Here is an 18,668-nt window from a genome sequence, read left to right on the forward strand (position 1 = left end):
GTCAATCTGAACAATAGTTTGTGGCTTCCCTACACCTTTGAACCATGAAGTGACGTTTCAGTTTAGAAAGAACAGTTTAAATAACGACCTGTCTTCCTCCACTGTGTGTTTAATTGTTTGGCTCTTTTCTCCCCTTGCATCTGTCTTCATAATGGTTCTGCCTGCCCTCTGTTATTCCAGCAATAAACAAGTATCTGAACTGTTTTGCTGTGTCATGTGACTAGAAGTCAAGATTAGAAAAATATCTCTGTACTCTAGCTGGCAACTTCTATTTTTATCCACAGCTGTTGGAGCTGATAGCAAAGTCTCAGCTAACATCTCTGAGTGGAATCGCCCAGAAAAACTTCATGAACATTTTGGAAAAAGTGGTGCAGAAAGGTAAAAGAAATGTAACAATTATGACTTGTGTCCACCACATCCAGTGTTGATCAGTGTGCAGGACTCTTGCAGGCAGTGTGAGAGCATGAAGAAAAAACTGGTTAATCTTCCTTTGTCCACTTTTACTGAGATGGCTGAGCCCCAGTTTCTACATGCAGGGCAATAACCATGCATGAAAGGATTGGGACGTGTGCTAGTGTAAAGGGACGAGGTGGTCAGTGTTCCTGGAGTGGGAGTTAGAAGCCCTGCAGAAAGGCCAAACATCTTTCCTCATCCCAGTCTCTGGTACAATTATTAGGGGACATCTCCAACAAATATTTCCTATCAGATACCTGTCATATCTAGACAGAGCAGTCCTGCTCTCCCCCGGCATTCCCCCACAGTTCCAGATTTGATACCTTTAGGCCTAAGATCATAGGGTATGTCTACACTACCACCCTAGTTCGAACTAGTACGAGGAGTAACGGTAGTTCGTATTAGAGAGCCTAATCCGAACTACCTACTCCGTGCCGCGTGTAGCCGTGGGCACGGAGTCCGAACTACCGGGGCTTTAAAAATGGCGGCGCCCGGCAAGATGCAAATGAAGCCCGGGATATTTAAATCCAGGGCTTCATTTGCAACTTCGGTTGCCTACATTAACCACCCTAGTTTGAACTAGGGTGGTAGTGTAGACATACCCTTAGAGAGTAAATCTTACCAAGCCTCCAGAAGAGTAGATACTGAAAATGTATCTAAAAGTTATAATTCCTTTTTAAAAATGTTTTTCCCCTCTTCTCTTTGCCTCCAAAGTCCTTGAAGATCAGCAGAACATCAGGCTAATAAGGGAATTGCTGCAGACTCTCTACACGTCACTATGCACCCTGGTGCAAAGTGTTGGCAAGTCTGTTCTGGTTGGAAATATCAACATGTGGGTACACAGAATGGAGACTATTCTTCACTGGCAACAGCAACTGAACAGCATCCAAATCACAAGAGTAAGCAAGAATCCAGGCCCTCACTTAGAGGCAAATGATACATTGGCTCTTTCATGCAACCTTATCATGCAGCCGCAGTGCCTGCCTGCATAATTGGATCATAATGAGCATTCCTAGACTTCACACAGAGCCTGCTGGTGGGGAGAATTTGGATTGTTAACATTTGAATTCAGTTGAATTGGACAGGGGGATGCATTTTTTAATTATTATTTTTATTCTGACTTTCAAGTGGAAAATTAAACCAAGATGCAAAATGCTTTGCCAGGTGTTAGGTTTTCAACCAGAATGTCTGGTCAGAAAAGGGACCCTGGCGGATCCAGTCAGTATTGCTGATTTGGCCCGTTAAAGTTTGCTTGTTGCAGGATTGGCAGGCTCCCTGTATGGTTCCATGCAGCTCCGCAGAAGTGGCAACATGTCCTTCGGCTCTTAGGCAGAAGGATGGCCACAGGGGCTTTGTGGACCTCCACCCTGGGCCCCAGTTCTGCAGCTTCTGCTGGCCAGGAGCTGCAGCCAATGGGAGCAGCAGGAGTGGCGTCTGTGGGCAGAGACAGCATGCAGAGCCTCTGCACCTCTGCCTAGGAGCTGAAAGACATGTTGTTGCTTGCAGGGAGTCCCCTGAGATGAGCGCCTACCAGAACCTGCCCCCCAAAAAACTCTTCCCAACTCCTTGCCCCAGCCCTGAGTTCCCTTCCAAACCCAAACTCCGTTCTGGAACCTGCATCCCACTTCCCCATCTGCATCCCAACCTCCTACTGCAGCTCAGAACCCCTGCCCAGACTCTGAACCTTCTCCCATGTCCCAACCCCCAGCCTGAAGCTGCCTGCCCCACCCACATTTCATCATGGAACCTGCGCCCCAACTTTTTACCCCAGCAGAGAACCCCCTCCTGCACTCCAAATTCATTGGCCCCAGACTGGCGCCCCTTCCTGTACCCCAAACCCCAGCCCGCTCCAGAGTCTGTACTTCCAGACAGAGCCCTTATCCCCTGCAACCCAATCCCATGCAGCAGCCTAGATTTCCCCCACACACACGCACACCCCCTGAGCCCCTCATTTCTGGCCCAGTAGTGATCCTAAATTATCACCCATAGAGTTCAGAGTCAGCAGCCCACTGAGATGAATGGGATTGTTTCTTCCTGTTAGAGTTATTGTTTCAAGCTCCTTGCAGATGCTATTATCTGTTTATGGTGTTCTTTGTGATCAGAAGAACTATACAATTAACTACTTAATGTAAGATTAGCGCAGTTTTGCTGCAGAGGATGAGCTGTGCAGAATAGGCTGCTTCTGTGGAGTTGCTCTGTTATAGACCAGTAACTATGTAGCTCCCTGAAGGGTTGAAAAGTTGAATTGCCTGACACCATCCAGATATTGGAGAAAGGGTCATATGGTAAAAAGAGTCCCACACAATTTCCCTCAGCTGATCCGCAGTTTGTATTTTGTTTTAAACAGTTAACTGCACTGCCCGTTGCCAGTAGGGTAAAACAGACATCTCAATGCAAGGCAACTGAAGACTTGGCTCCGTTTTTAAAGACTCTGAATATTGTTCCAGTGTTGGAGTCCCAAGCCTGCAAACCTTTACTCACATGATTAAGGGTTGGCCACTAGTGTAGCAACTGGAGCCCACTTCCTCGTTCTTAGGTCTTGAGGGTTCTGGGGATTTTCTGTGAATTGAACAGTCTACATGTATCCCTGTATCCGTGTAGCTGCACAGGTGTGAAGCCCTAGTGAGACAGACAGAGCCACTGTCTGGAGCCCTCTGTGAGGGCCACTTGCACAGATGGTACCTTTCACTGTCTAGACCAGGGGTTTGCATTGGTGTAGCTAAACTTATTACTAGGCAGTGAAGACTAATTTATGCAAATCCATAATGTAGACAGAATCCTAGTAGTATCCCCTATAGGAAACTATTTTTTTTTTTTTTTTGTAATGCACTCAAATATTTTCTGGGTAGCATTGCCAGCAATGTTGTAAGAAACAATTCTAGGGAAATCTTGATGGGATCCATTACTAGTGAACATCTCTACTTGTTTAATACATGATTTTGTGACCTTATAAAGTAAAATATAGTTGTCTTAGCAGAACATGACATTTCCAAGGGATTTCAACTGATAGACTGGAGGTTTAACCTGGTAGGGAACAGTCTTGTCCCTCTAGTTATCTGAATGACCCACAGAAACAATAACGCACTGGTCCACTAGAGTAGACCTTTGGCACCATAAATCTCCCCTCCAGTGGTGAGGAGAGTAAACTGTGCGGTTAACTGTTGACAACCACAATTGTTGCTCTGCCACAGTGAATTCAGATACTCTTCTTGCTGGAAATAAGGGGTCAATAGCACCACAACCCATCATAGGATCTCCTAGGGAAACTTACTCGGCCCCTGGATGAGAAATTAGCCAGTGTCACTGCATCTTGTGTATATAAAATATTTAGCAAACAGCACATTGCTCCAGTTTAGAATTGCCTGATTTTCTCCTTATACTGAGTGTTTGCATTCTTTTTTTCAGCCTGCCTTTAAAGGAATGACCTTTACAGACCTGCCATTGTGTCTACAATTAAACATCATGCAGCGGCTAACTGATGGGAGAGATCTTGTCAGCCTTGGGCAAGTGGCCCCTGAACTGCATGTGCTCAGTGAGGACCGGCTGCTGTGGAAAAAGCTCTGCCAGTACCATTTCACGGACCGACAGGTAATGGGATGAAAGTTAAACCTCAGCCAATCTCCTGTTGCAGCCCACTGATGTTTGAACATGGAGAGATCTTCCTCATTTGACTGCTTCGTTGTTCTGAGTTTTATGCTATGAGTTTCTGTATGGCCTGACCTGAAAATGGCAATAAACATTGTCCCTGAGGGGAAGTTCTGATAGTGTACGAATGTCACAATACTGGTGCCTGAATAGGAAGCTGCAGTATCAATAATATGTCTACATGGCTGCTACCCCACATGGCCTAAGATGGCTACTTCTGTTTTTACCATATGAGCAGGGAGCTCTGTGTCTGTGCAGTTCCCAACAGTAACTGCTCACGCACAGAACCCATCACCGCAACTGACCCCATTGCTGATTCTCTCCATCAAGAGGTCAAGGACTAACTAGACCATTAGTGTGAAAATCCCTCCAATCTGAATTGTTTTACCATTGGTGAGAAGTTAACCCTGCTGCTATATTGCACGTTTTGAGGGTAAAGGTTTTCAGTCGCTAGGGCTGCCAGTCAGCTCCATTCATAAGCACTAAATACACACACATACCCAGCACCAAATCTTCAGCTGGTGTGAATTAGCATTGCTCCAGTGACTTCAACAGACCCACACAGCTTTACATCTGTGGAAGATCTGGTCCTGGATTCTGGGAAGATTTTTTTCCCCCGCCTCCTATTGACTATATTTTCCATGTTGTCATATATCCAGATTTGATCTCCACAACAAATAATGTCCTAAAAGTGAATGTCTCCCAAACTGGTATGGCAACTCCAGCTTTAAAGATATCTGTAGAAAAGAAATGCAATTTAATTCCTAAAATCACAACCTGGGATAAATTTTGTTATCCCAATAATCATTTTTAGAGTTTCTGAATCATGGTGATATGTGGTAGCATGAATCTGTTGGAGCCATTGCACAGCAATGTGCAGCAAGAAGGAATCTGTGTAAGAGATAAGAGGGGTCTCTAGTACCGCGATTGTGTAGCATGGTTAGAATAAGGAGATTGCTAATGTGGAGAAACTCAGAATAGATTCTCTTGCCGTTACAGGGCAATGTCTACACTACCAGGTTATTTCGAAATAATTCCCGAAATAACTATTTCAAAATAAGTTTATTCTTCTTCACAGGCAGGAGTTATTATTTAGAAATAACAAGCCTGTCATTTTGAAATCACAGGCTTGGTAGTGTGGATGCTCGCCTTGTTATTTTGAAAATATTTTCAAAATAACGCCCCGGGTAGACATGCCCCAGATGTGGAGATCAGCAAGAATGACTGCTAGCTACTGTGAGCAAAGGCAAGGTCTTGAGAAGTGACATTGCAAACAAAACTTAGCCCTTGTGTTCACTGAGTCCACTCTAACTCTGATTTTTTAGATTCGTAAACGGGTAATCTTATCTGAGAAGGGGTTGCTGGACTGGAAGAAGATGTACTTTAAACTTGTAAGATGTTATCCAAGGAAAGAGCAGTATGGAGACACACTGCAACTCTGCAGACATTGCCACATCCTCTCCTGGAAGGTACGGGTATCGCGTTGGTAAAATTGATTTAGGGCCTGATTTCTCAGAAGTGCTGAATGTCCACAGCTCTAATTTAAGTTAGAGAGAGCTGCAAGCAGGGTTCCCTCTAAGCTGCACACTTGTGCAGGCATGCAAAAAGATGTCCAATCTGCCTGCCTCCTACACAGAGCCGCATGGCGGGCGGCAGGTGGTTGCTCCAGTGGCTGGGACCAGAGGAGCCACGAGCTGCGTGGCAGGCAGCTGCTCCGGTGGCTGGGGCAGCAATGAGCCACGTGGCTGCTCCAGTGGTCAGGGCCAGAGGAGCCATGAGCCATATGGCTGGTGGCTGCTCTGGCAGCCAGAGCCACCATGTGGGAGCCCTGGCAGGAAAGCAGCAGGGCAGGTACTGGGGTCTGTACCAGTAGGAAGGCAGTGAGGTCAAGGGCAGCAGGGGCCTGGCACAGAAGGCAAAGGCACCAGCCATATGTGGTGACGGGAGGTATTGGGCGCAGGTAAATTCCAGGGTGGGTGGGGAGAGGGCGAGGTGCAGGGTTGGATACAGGTCTTTGGGCGATTTGAAGCATTTATTGAAACCTGAGGACAAATTCTGATGTACACTACACTGGTGTAAATTTGAAATAACTCCCTTGAACTCAGAGTTACTGTGGTCTGACACAAGTTTAGCCGAGGGCAAAATCAGCTCTCTGTCGCATAGAGATGATTGGGAGAATGAATCTGGATCCTTGTTACTCATCTCTCTTCAATTAATAATGCCCTAAAATCTAAAGCTCGGCCTTGACCTGTTTGTTGCCAAAGGAGAGTAGAATATTTATTAGAGATTCATAGAAGAGCAGGACTGGAAGGGATATGAAGAGCTCATTTAGTCCATCTCCCTGTGCTGAGGCAGGACAAAGTAAACCTAGACCATCCCTGACAGATGTTTGTCTGTCCTGGTCTTTAAAATCTCCAGTGACGGGGATTCCGCAGCTTCACTTCATAACGTATTCCAGAGCTTAGCTCTCCTTGTAGTTAGAAACCTTTTTTCTTCATATCTAACCTAAATCTCCATTGCTGTATATTAAGGGGATTACTTTTTGTCCTACCTTCAGTGGACATGGAGAACTGATCACAATCCTTAACATTTAAAGTCTGTCATCAGCCCTCTCCCACTCCCCCATCATCTTTTCTCAAGACTAAGCATGGCCATCATTTGGGGTTTTGCTTAACTTTTCTTCATAGGTTAGATTTCTCTTTCCAAACCTATTAGTAATTTTGTTGTTCTCATCTGGACTCTCTCCAGTTTGTCCACATCTTTCTTAATGTGTGGCCCCCAGAAGTGGACACAGTACTGCCACCAGAACCAAATGGAACAATGACCTCCCATATCTTAAATCAGTGGTTTTCAAAGTTGGGTTGCAGGCCAACACGGGTAAGCCACCAGCAGGCCTGTGATGCTTTGTTTATCTAAGTGTTTAATAGGGATGTGTCGGGGGGCTCGCCCCTGTCTTGGGGTTGCCACCCCCATCTGGGGCCCAGATCGGCCCGTCTGGGCCTAGCCCTCGAAGTATAATGCCCCTCTCTTAGGGGGAATACGGCCCCCTGGCCTAGTTCCACAGTACAGTGCCCCTCTCGTAGGGGAAATATGGCCTGCTGGCCTGGTCCCCAAAGTACACTGTCCCCCTCGTAGGGGAAATACGGCCCAATGGCCTAGTTCACAGTTCGGTGCCCCCGTGCTAGGGGAAATACGGCCTCCCGGCCTAGTCCACAGTTTGCAGGCCCAGAGGCCTAGTCCACAGTTCAGTGTCTGTTACTCCAGTCCCCACTTGCCAGGGTCTCGGGCAGCAGGGGTAGGGGGGCCCGGGCCCTCCCTCTCCACCGGGCCCCGACCCAGGGCCCTAATAGTGCCGGGGGGGTTCCCACCACTGGCTCGGCGGGGGCTCCTCCCCGCAACGCCCCGAGCCCCCAGGGGCTTCTACAGCTCCCTGCCCTGGGTCGCTTCCTACCCCCGGCTCGCAGCCGGCCGCGGTCCCACCTGTCGGCGTCGGTCGGCTGGCTGTTGGGGCCGAGCCCGGCTGGGGCCCGACAGCAGCACGCTCAGCTCCCTTGGCGACTCCCTCTCTGGCCAGTGGTTGCTAGCTCCAGCTCGGGTCGCAGTCTGCCCCTTCTGAGCAGGCCAGCAGCCTTTTATATCTTGGCTCCCCTCGGAGCATGCCCAGTAGGGCTGTGTGGGTGGGGCCCTCTCCGCCCCTGGCTCCAGGTGGTTTCCCTGGGCTTGAGTGCGGGGCGGGGCCGCCCCGTCACAGGATGCAAGCAACTAGTTGACTAGTCCCTCAACTAGTCACTTCCGCACTCCCTTGCTGCCTCTATCAGATGTATTAAGAGCCTGCTGGCTCCCAGGGCCACAAGTGAACCCCGCTGCTTCCCTGCTTATTGATTAATCAACTAGTCGAAGGAAAATCCATCAACTTGTCAATTAGTTGATTAAACTAAATGTAACATCCCTACTATCTAGAGCTTCGTGGCTTCCATTGGCTGTGGTTTGCCATTTCCAGCCAAGGGGAGTTTCGTGAAGTGGTGTGGCCTGGGACCATGTGAAAGCTTAACCAGTTAAGGTTAACCATTGGTGCGGCTGGAGCAGGCCCTGCATGCGGGGTTCTCTTGCACGCCACAGGCATCCCAGCCAAAACAGCCTCTGTCTGCAGCGGGCCCAGGTGCCCTGCAGGCAGGGGCTGCTCTGACCAGGCCAGTGCAGTTCCACCTGTGGTGGGGAACAGCTCCAGTCCAGCCATGGGCAGGGGGGCTGTGCCAACTGTGTTTAACCAGGTAAATGAGATTTATATCCCTACCCATGACCCAACTTTGTAAACCAACATCTTAGATCACTCTGGTTAAAATACCCCAGAATATTAGCCGTTCTTGTGTCCACATCACATTGATGGCTCATATTCAATTTGTGATCCACCATCCCCTCCAGCAGAGGCAACACATGGGGGGAGAGCATGTGGAGTTAAGAGCCCCTCCCCCCATGGGCTTAACAGGGGGAGGCACTGAGGGGCTCAGTCTTTCTGCTGCACCTGCCGCCCAGCATGCTCAGCCCCATCCCTGGCAGTCGGGGTTGGGTGGGGAGTACTGGGGATGGAACCAGCTGCTTCCCATGCCAACCATTCTGGGTCACTGCTCCGTGAAGTGCATCAGCTGTTTGAGAGAGCCCGGCTGAGGAAGCGGGCCACCTCACACCCTGGCCTGGCTACTAGGGACAGCGGCTGAGTGAGCCAGAACCTTCTCTCCTCCCCCCTCCCAGCATATTTCTGGCTTATTCAGCCCCTTTGTCCAGCAGCCAGGCACGGGGAAGGAGGGACTCGCTGCTACCTCCCTCATCAGGCTCTCTTAGGCAGCTGTGTTGCACAGAGCAGGGATCCAAAGTGGCCAGCTTGACCGCATGAGAAGTGGCTCCCTCCTGTTCCCCCCTGGGCCTGGCTGCCAGGGAGAGTGGCCAGATGTGCCCGGGGGAGGGTGGTGCAGTGGAAGTAGGATAGAGCGCCCTCCCCAAATAACATGGGCACACCTCCAGATCTTTTTCAGCAGTGCTACTGCCCTGACAGTTATTCCCCATTTTGTATTTGTGCCTGTGAGGTTTTTTTCTTCCTAACCATAGTACCCTATACTTGTAATTAGTGAATTTCATCGTGTTGATGTCAGACCAGTTCTCCAATTTATCAAGATGATTTTCAGTTTTACTCCAGTTCTTCAAAATGCTTGTTATTCCTCTCAGCATGCACCTCACCCGCAAATTTTATAAGTATACTCTTTCTGCTCATTATCCAAGTCATTACTGAAAATATTGAATAGTAGACCCAGAACAGACTCCTGTGGGACTCCACAAGATACATCCTCCCAGTCTGACACTGAATCATTGATAACTACCCTCTGAGTACAGATTTGCATCCATTTGTGCACCCACTTAATAGTACTCTCAGCTATGCACTCTAATCTCTCTGTTTGCAAATTGGATGTGCAGCATGTGGCTCATGGGGCATCATAAACCAATTGAAGCTGTGACACTTGTTCTGTGACCTCTCTTGAACTTGATGATTTTTTTTTAGGGTACTGATCATCCTTGCACAGCTAACAATCCAGAGAGCTGCTCCACTTCTCTTTCACCCCAAGACTTTATCAACTTGTTCAGATTCTGAACCCTGGCTCTTCACAGCATTTCATTCTTACAAGACATTTTATAGCACTCAGCTTGGACACTGGACTTGTAAATAGTGTAAATGTGATGTATGTTTGAAACTCCTGAGTCAAGCGAACAAGAGGATCTTAGAGACAAAAGGTGAAGTTGCTCGCTGACGTTTGATGTTTAAGAAATACATGGACTTCTAACAAGATTGGTGTGTACAGGCAATGTTGTAAAAAGTCACCTTTTTATTATAAGAGTACAAGATACAAGACAGACATTTATTTCTGTTTAGAAGTTAAAATGGAATTTGCCCCATGCCCATTTCAAAACTTTATATATATTTTCAATTTCTAATAAATGAAAAGAAAGCAGTTTCCAAATAGGACTGAAACTGCTCCATCTGGTTTTATTTACAATAGATATTTATAAATATGATGTTTCAGTGATAATATTTGTGGAAAAAAATCCCTGCAAGGAGTTTTAGTAACACTTGTATGTAGAAAGAATTGGGTGCATTCAGAAATATGCGTAACATCTAGGATTTGATCCTACTTAAAATGAAAATAACACACCATGCCATTTTCTACCTCGAACAAGTAGAGTACCTTTGAAACAATAATCCATTATGCAATGTGAACTATTATACTTTGTACAACAATTTAAAGGGAAATGATTATGACCGTAAGCCAACTTTTTATGTTAATGCTTACTTTTTAAATTTGTTTTCTTGCTGTACTCAGTGCTTGAATGCCCAGATGATGAGTACATTAGAAATACCTAAGATTTTACTCTATTCTCTTTTAATTTTGTGGTCTTATTAAAGGAAGCAAAAAAAGGATTTGCATTTAAGGAGGATTCATGATGTTGGAATCATAAGGTGCTAGATCTAACCTCTCAGTGTGAATTCATAATTCCACTGATTTCAGTGGAATTACTCTGAGTTTATACCTATCTGAGATCAGATCTGGTTCACTGGGTTTGACTCCTCTGTCCCATTGTAACTCCACTGAAATAAAGTCAAAACGGATGTAATTGAGAGGAGACTCAGTCCCATAGGACCAGGTTCCTGATAAATCTAAATAGGTAAAGCTCCACTGACATCAGTGGAGCTGTGCTAGTCTACATTCACTGAGGATCCAGCTCATAGTATTTATCTTACATACTATTTATTTGTAACTGCTGTAAGAAACAGGAAAAGTAGTGAGGAAAGCTAGAGACCTAGTGTAGTAAGGGTACACTCGGTCCTAAGGGTAAACAGGATTTCTAATCACTTATCACCTGACATCCCTGATCATTTCTATGTATCATAACACATCTCTCTGCTCATGCCAGATTAATTCTCACTGTACCTCTGTTAGCACTTACAAATCTTGGTCCCACTGAAATTAATGGCCAGACTTCTGTTGATTTCAGCATGACCTAGATCTGGCTCTCAATCTCCTTTTATTATGCATAACTCATGTATTTGGCAAACTTGATCTGGCTGATTCCAGTCCATGTGTAAAAGTTTGGAAAGACCACATAGGAAAAATCCTATAGCAGAGTTCAAATACAGCACTTTTCCAACACTGTACGCAGACTGCGTAAGCAAGGTGCCTAAGAAAGAAGCATTAGAAGGTTGTATGGTATGTACAAGAGTGTGAGGAAGAGAAATACTCAGGACAAATTAGGAAGAACTACTTGAGTTTAATTATTAAATATTCTGTTCCTTTTTTTTACAGTTTTTATAACTGATTAATAATTTTCTGCAACTGTTTATATATATATTTGCTACAGTATTGCATGTTTGCAAACTAAATCTTTTCCATGTTCTTGGAGTAATTGTTTGGGGGGGGTGGGGAAGTGAGAGAATCAGTGTTTGGGGCTGGAGATTGCAGCTCTGGTGACGAGACATCCAGGAGAATGTTTTGACGGTAACTGCCTTTTGTTGCTTTCCAAAGGCAGAAAGTTTGGTTCTTCCAGAAATCTCTTTCAGAGTCAGGGCAAGAGTCAGTCCCAGGAGAAATTGTTTTGCATCACGTGGAGAAGGGGATAGAATGGTTGTCTCCTGCCATCCACTCTCACCTAAAACACTGGTGAAAACAGTGAATTTTTATCTCGGGGTGTGGGAGAGGAAGGGATGTTCATGTGAGTGGAAGGTGACTCAGAGCTCCTTAACCTGGAGAAATGAAATTGTAGTTGTGGGTGTTAGTGTCATTAAGTAAGTGAGGCCAGTTTCTATTCTCATTCACACCCATGCAGCCTTGTTGATGTCAGTGAGGTTGTGTGGGACTGAAATTCTCTTGGCAAAAAAAGTGTGTTAAGGGCAGTAATCTGAAAGTGACTGAAGTGGTGATGTTGTTTGTGGAGATCCATATTATTCCTTTCTCCAGCAGTTAAAAGTACCCTTATAACTTGTGTCTTCTGGAGGTTGATTTTTTTTCACCTTCCTCCTTCAGTTGCCCCATCTACTTCCAGTGAACTACCCAAAATAGAAGTGATTTGGAAGGCCAAATTCAACATACTAGCAATTGATGTTTCAACCTGTAAAACACTTATTTTAGATTGTATTTATCGAAACAAGTTCCTCCTTGGTGTAACCAACATCAAGTGAATTTAAACTCCAGGACTGATTCTGGCCCACCATGTTTATCATTCCATACATAATAGACTGATGCAGTCTGAGCACAGGATTCTTGAGTTAGGAATTCAAGATTTCTAGTCCTGGCTGTGCAATCATTTCTTTTTGTGGTTTTGGGCAAAACTCTCTGCCTCCACTTCCAGTCTATAAGATGGGGATAATAACTTATTGAGGTGCCCCGCTATAAGGATCATTTAGCTATCGTTCTGATAAAGCAGTTGAAGTTAAAGAGCAGGTTCTGATCTGAAAGCACTACATGAGCCTTATGTGAAACTTTTGTCTACATGTTGATGCTTTCGGATTGTGTTGTTTGGGAGAAAATATTGTGTGGTTACCTCATGTTGTAGGCTCTCTGCAGCAGAGATCTACAGCATGAAATCAAATGTAATGCAAGCTATTAAGGAACATAACTTAAGTGAGTCTCCTAGAGAAATAAATAGAACTTGTCTCATAGTTACAGTGACGATATTTTCCGAACCAAAAATTGGGACACATGATCTAACAAACTATTTTTTTTTCTAATTTATTAATTTATTTATATGAAAAGTCTTACAAAAGTATAAAAATTAAATCACAGTACTGTGAGTGAGCAGACTAGGAGTGAGGGGTCTTAGTGGATGCGCTGAGAGAGTGGGCTGGGCGTGCAGGATCTTGGAACGACGGTGAGTGGACTGAGGGTATGGGGTGTTGACAGGAAGTGAGTGAACAGGCTGGGGGTGCGGGGTCTGGGCATGATGAGAAGGAGGGCCACTTACTTGCTTTTGTGTGGCTCCCAACACCATGTCCCAGGCATCGCCTCCCGCTGGTCCTATTGACCGGATTCTGAAGCAGTGGAAAAAATCTCTAGGAAGTTCGTCTCTGTGCGGCTATTCCCCCAGCCACTTCTTGTGGCACTTCTTCTCCACAAGCCAGATCTGGCAGGCAATCTTGGGGCTCTCTCAGACACACACACACACATGCACCACTGAAATATTTGCCAAAATGTTGGAATTTCTGGAACATTTTGATGGTTTATGGGGACAACAGGACTGAATATTTGAAATTGGGACTGGCTCGGAAAATCTGGGACTTATGGTCGGCTTACTCATAGTGTAATCTTACTGCTGTAGTGTTTCTGATATCCATCTCCCCATGAGTCTTTCCTAGGGTTTGTTTCCACTGCCGGGTGGATCGATGTTGTGGCAATCCATTCACCAGGGGTCAATTTAGCAAAGACCTGTTAAATCAACCATCAAACATACTCCACCGGAACAAGATGCACAAGCCAATGAGAGTTGTTGTGTTACTCACATAGTTTGAGCTGCCTAATCTGGTTGGCATTAGCCCAAAGTGTAGACCTTCTGCTAGTCCCAAAATGGTTGGTTACCATCAAATACTGTAGTGAGTCAAATAATACCTTTTTAAAAACCACTGTTTGCACCCAGATATCTTAGCCTGACCACTTACAAAGGCACCAGTCTTATTCAAGTAGCTTATTTGCAGTGCCCGTACGTCTGCATGACTTGGGCTGGTAGGATAATGAGTAAGAATGAGTCTGAGGCAGGAAGGTGCAAAGCAACTCAGGCATAAAAGGCACCTCTTTAACTTTGCCAGAATTACCCTGAAAATATTGTAGAGTTGAAAACAGGCTTTCTGTGTTTGGACATTTATATCATTGATGATCTTTCTAAACAGCATTTCATCTTGGTGAGTTAGAGGTAGGGTTCCCATTAGGAATTCAACACTATGAAATTGTGCTCTGCCTTTGTCATCGTAAAAGCAGAGTAATCCCATTGACACCCGTGGAATTGCTCTGAATTTACCAGTGCAGCAGAGCTGAATTCAGCTCAATACATATACAGGTTGGACCTTCCTGGTCCGGAACCCTTGGGCCCTGACTGGTGCCAGATGAGGAATTTTGCCAGACCAGGGGAGGTCATTTCTGACCCCCCAAATGTGGCCTAGCTCGAGCCTGCCACTGGCCCCACTGGGCTTCTCGGCCCCACTGGACAGCCCATCTGTGGCATACCAGACTTCCCAGCCCTGCAGAGTAGCTCGCTGCTTGCAGTCCATTGCTCTGCTGGCCTCAGGGTTCTCAGCTGCCAGTCTTCCACAAGGACTTTCTGGTCACGGAACATCCATCCCAGAGCCAGGAGTCCCAGTTTAGAGATGGTTCAAACTGTGTTTTAACACCACTTCTTAGAGGGGTGAGGGCATGGGAAGGAAGAGAGGAGAATTTTGCACTTCAGTTTCCTGGAGAGGTTAGTAGTTGAGTTTATTTTAATGGGGCAGTCACTTCAAGAGGCTAAACTTCTGTTGTATATAAGCTGAGCAATTTATGCTAACAATGGTTTGGTATTTTAATGTTTGATTATAAAATGTGTGCCCCTCATCTTATCTTGTTTTTTTTTTAATTGTGTTACAACTTGTGTTTTGTAAAATCACTAGGAAAACTTGCTATCAGATATGCTTCATATGTAAATGTTTAATTGCACCATACCACGTTCTGTCACAGGGAATATTGCTATCCTCCTTTTGAACTCCTTTGGTGACTATTGTTTGTGTTCCCATTTCTGTTTTGGCATTAATTACCCTTGCACAACCAACTCCTAGAACATATGCAGGTAGTAAATTAGCTTTTTCTGCCCAGCCAATTCTTTGGCCCTTAATAGCTACAACTGAAATAAACCAGTAACATTTTAAATACTGTAGAGTACCTAATAACTCTTGAATGACGAGTCATGCTTAAACCTTCTGATTGCTACAATAAACTGTCATGGACTTTTGAGAGCAAGGGGGCTCTTAGTAACCTGTTGCACAGCTTCTTTTCACAGAGCAGCACCTTGCTAAAAAATAGCTTTAAATTAAAATGCTAGTCTTTTTTGCTGGCAAACACATACACCCTATGCATATGATAGGTAATCCATGTGTAATGGCTCTTATAAAGACCCCTTCTTCTGAGCTGACTGGTCCTCTCATTCCTTTGGGAAGCTCCTAAAAGAAACCTAATTTGAAATGTACTCAGTGCCTCTTGAGGACTCCCCACTCCCATTGACTTGGTTGGTAGTGGATGATGTTGTGGATCATTCAGCTCTCTGACGGTCTGGTCCGCAGGATAGTAAATCTTTTCTCTTCTGACAGTCTTTATTAATAGCTAAAAGTAACAGCGGTTCTAGCACACCATGTAGCAGCCACTGCACTTTCACCTGTGTGAACCCATCAATTTCTCTGAAGATAAAGTGTGGCTCTTTTTGGCCATCACTTGCTGCCTATAGTGCTGCTCCAGAGTTAACATTGTAATTAGAATTTGCAAATGTACTAATGTTTTAGAGGGCTAATCTACAGTAATAATGAATACTGGCTTATAGGTGGAAAGGAAGCTTGTTTTTCCTTTTTTAAACAAAGTGGTAATTAGATAAGGTATGAAGTGAAAAGCATACCTTGTGTATTAAGACTCATATTTAATACTCTTGTGTGATTAAAATCTTTCCATATAAATTATTTGCACACATTTTTTTCTTTGCATGTTCAACTCTGATTTTTACAGCGGTTTGGTACAAACAGTGATGTATTTTTGTAAAATGTCTTTGACACTGAATTGCAATAAATGTTCAGACAATGTGAACCTTGGTATTTAGTTGTTTGTTGCTTTCAAGAGTGTAGGCGTCTCACAAATGGAAATGGAAAGACTCACCTGCAAGTCTATCCAGAATTCGGATGCCGTGGCAACGGGTGCCGTAATAATACCCAAAATAGATAAATCCGCTATTTTGTTATAAATCAAAGGAAAGGTTAATGTGATTGTCTTCAGTAAGGGCCAACAAAAGGCCAGTGGTTAAATTGGATTTAAGCAATGCTTAAGTCTTGCAAAGGAGCATATTTCACTTTACATGAGTTATGAATCATATGTATCCAGCAGCTTCCAAGTTACGTAGTTTCCACATCAGTGTTCCAAGTTGGGGGATTACATAAGCAATCTTCTGGCCCTGGAAACCTGAAGTCTTTTTATCAGACAGAACTCCAATTGAAATCCAAAGGACTTTAGCTGAAGTTGGGACTGCATAATCAGAACAAAGGAGTCTGATCAGATGATGGGGAATATACACAGGAATACTTTGGCCTGGCATGTTCAGTCTTCAGAAAGATGAGTAACTAAATGACCAGTGGGATCAGCATCAAGGTCATTAGGACAGGAATATTATAGAGAAGAGGATGCTTGGCTGGGCTTCATAAAGTAAGAAAACTGACACGTGTGGAGGAGCACATTATTTGGACAGAGACATCCTTTAGGGGAGGAGCTATTAATGGAGATTCTCTATGTCATAGTAAATAGGTGATGATGGAAGATGATAAATAAAATATGGGTAAAATATAATGAGAAACAGTCAAATGAAAAAGAATCCCATTAAATTACATCATGTATGGCAGGTAGCGAAAAAGTGAAATTTTTAAAGTGCTTATATAGCAATGCTAGAGGTCTAAATAACATGAGTGCTTTATATTAAATTAGGATATTGATATAATAAGCACCACAGAAACTTGGAGGAATGAGGATAATCAATGGGGGTACGTCTACACTACAGCGCTAGTTCGAACTAACTTAGTTCGAATTAGTTAATTCGAACTAAGCTAGTTCGAACTAACGCATCTAGAACTAAAAACTAGTTCGAACTAGCGTTTTGCTAGTTCGAACTAGCAAGTCCACATTGAGTGGACTCTGAACAGGGCTTAAGGATGGCTGGAAGCAGTGCCGGCAGGGCATAAGAGGAGGACTTAGAGCATGGAGATGCTGTCTCAGGCTAGCCGAGGGCTGCGCTTAAAGGGTCCCGACCCCCACCCCGGACACACAGTTCTAAGGGGTTCCCCGCTTGCAAAGAAGTTCTGGCTTGGAGTGCCCTGAGTGCCCACACTGGGCACATCACACCACTCGGCCATCAGCCCGGCTGCACTTGCCGCAGGCTGCCATCTGGGGAGAGGGAGTAATTGGGGGGCTGCAGGAGAGCTTCCACCCCCAGAAGCCCGCAGAGCCAGCCCAGTCCTCCCCATCGGGGGCTCGTACCCCATTCCTCCCTCACCTCCTTCCACTTACCCTTCCCTAGCCCCCCTTCTTATTGATGTACAAAATAAAGATAACGTTTCTTCCAACATTGACTCTGTCTTTATTGAAAAAAACTGGGGGAGACTGGGAAAAGGAGGTGGGAGAGGGGAAGAGAAAGGCTGGGAGAGGGGAGGGCAACTAACATGATCAGGGGTTGGGAACAGGTCCCAGATGAAGAAAGGCTACAGAGACTGGGACTGTTCAGCTTAGAAAAGAGGAGACGGAGGGGGGACAGGATAGAGGTCTCTAAAAGCAGGGGTTGGGTGGAGAGGTGCATTCCGAAAAGTTCTTCCTGAGTTCCCATAAAGAAGGACTAGAGGACACCAAAGGAAAGGAATGGGTAGCAGGCTTGAAACTAGTAAGAGAAAGTTGTTCTTGACAAAGCAAATAGTTAACCTGTGGAACTCCTTGCTGCAGGAGGCTGTGAAGGCTACAACTAGAACAGAGTTTAAAGGGAAGTGAGATCAAGTCATGGAGGTTGGGTCCATGGAGTCCTATTAGCCAGAGGGTAGGAGTGGTGTCCCTGCCCAAAGTTTGTGGAAGGCTGGAGAGGGATGGCACGAGACAAATGGCTTGGTCACTGTCTTCGGTCCATCCCCTCCAGGGTCCCTAGGGTTGGCCGCTGTCGGCAGACAGGCTACTGGGCTAGATGGACCTTTGGTCTGACCCAGGACGGCCATTGTAAGCTCAGGGCTCAGTGTCGGGGGTCTCAGTGGACCCCCTTGATTTTCATGCACACCTGGTCCTGGGTGGCCAGGCTGGCAGCTCTCCTGCCCTAGACGGCCACTTTCCTGTGCCTAGTGCGGAGATCGTGGACGAGGTCCACGATGTCCGCACTAGCCCAGGAAGGTGCCCGCCTCTTGCGGTCCAGGGCAAGCTCCCGGGAGCCGCCAGCCTGGTCCCGGCAAGAGGGGGTGGGCTGGGGGGCATCGGGTGGGTGGCTCTGTGCCGTGCCAGGTGCAGGGTCTGCTAGCTGGGTGCTGGCAGGCTTGCACCTGGCACAGGCACCGTAGCCAGCCCGTGCCCCTTTAAGCGGTCCGGGGCCGGGAGGGGGGCATAGAGTTTCCCTGGTGTTGGCCAGAGTGGCCACCAGGGAAACCTGGGGAGGGCTAGCCTCCCACTAGTTCGAACTAAAGGGCTACACAGCCCTTAGTTCGAACTAGCTAGTTCGAACTAGGCGTTAGTCCTCGTAAAATGAGGTTTACCTAGTTCGAACTAAGCGCTCCGCTAGTTCGATTCAAATTC

At 45.8% G+C, this 18,668-nt stretch overlaps 1 protein-coding gene across 2 annotated transcripts in view; it reads left to right on the plus strand.

Moving 5' to 3' along the window:
* FBXO32 (F-box protein 32) overlaps positions 1-15,950 on the plus strand; it is a 37,697-nt gene extending 21,747 nt beyond the window's left edge. The window contains exons 5-10 of one of the 2 annotated variants that reach the window (XM_075920162.1): positions 285-378; positions 1,168-1,352; positions 3,859-4,041; positions 5,424-5,567; positions 6,847-6,975; positions 9,650-15,950. In XM_075920162.1, the coding sequence (XP_075776277.1) occupies positions 285-378; positions 1,168-1,352; positions 3,859-4,041; positions 5,424-5,567; positions 6,847-6,975; positions 9,650-9,739 (825 nt within the window). In that variant the 3' untranslated portion in view covers positions 9,740-15,950. The remainder of the gene's footprint in view (positions 1-284; positions 379-1,167; positions 1,353-3,858; positions 4,042-5,423; positions 5,568-6,846; positions 6,976-9,649) is intronic. The other variant, XM_006137483.4, reaches the window with a different exon arrangement.
* The last annotated feature ends 2,718 nt before the right edge of the window (positions 15,951-18,668 follow it).

This window comes from Pelodiscus sinensis, chromosome 2, assembly GCF_049634645.1.
Source record: "Pelodiscus sinensis isolate JC-2024 chromosome 2, ASM4963464v1, whole genome shotgun sequence".
NCBI lineage: Eukaryota > Metazoa > Chordata > Testudines > Trionychidae > Pelodiscus > Pelodiscus sinensis.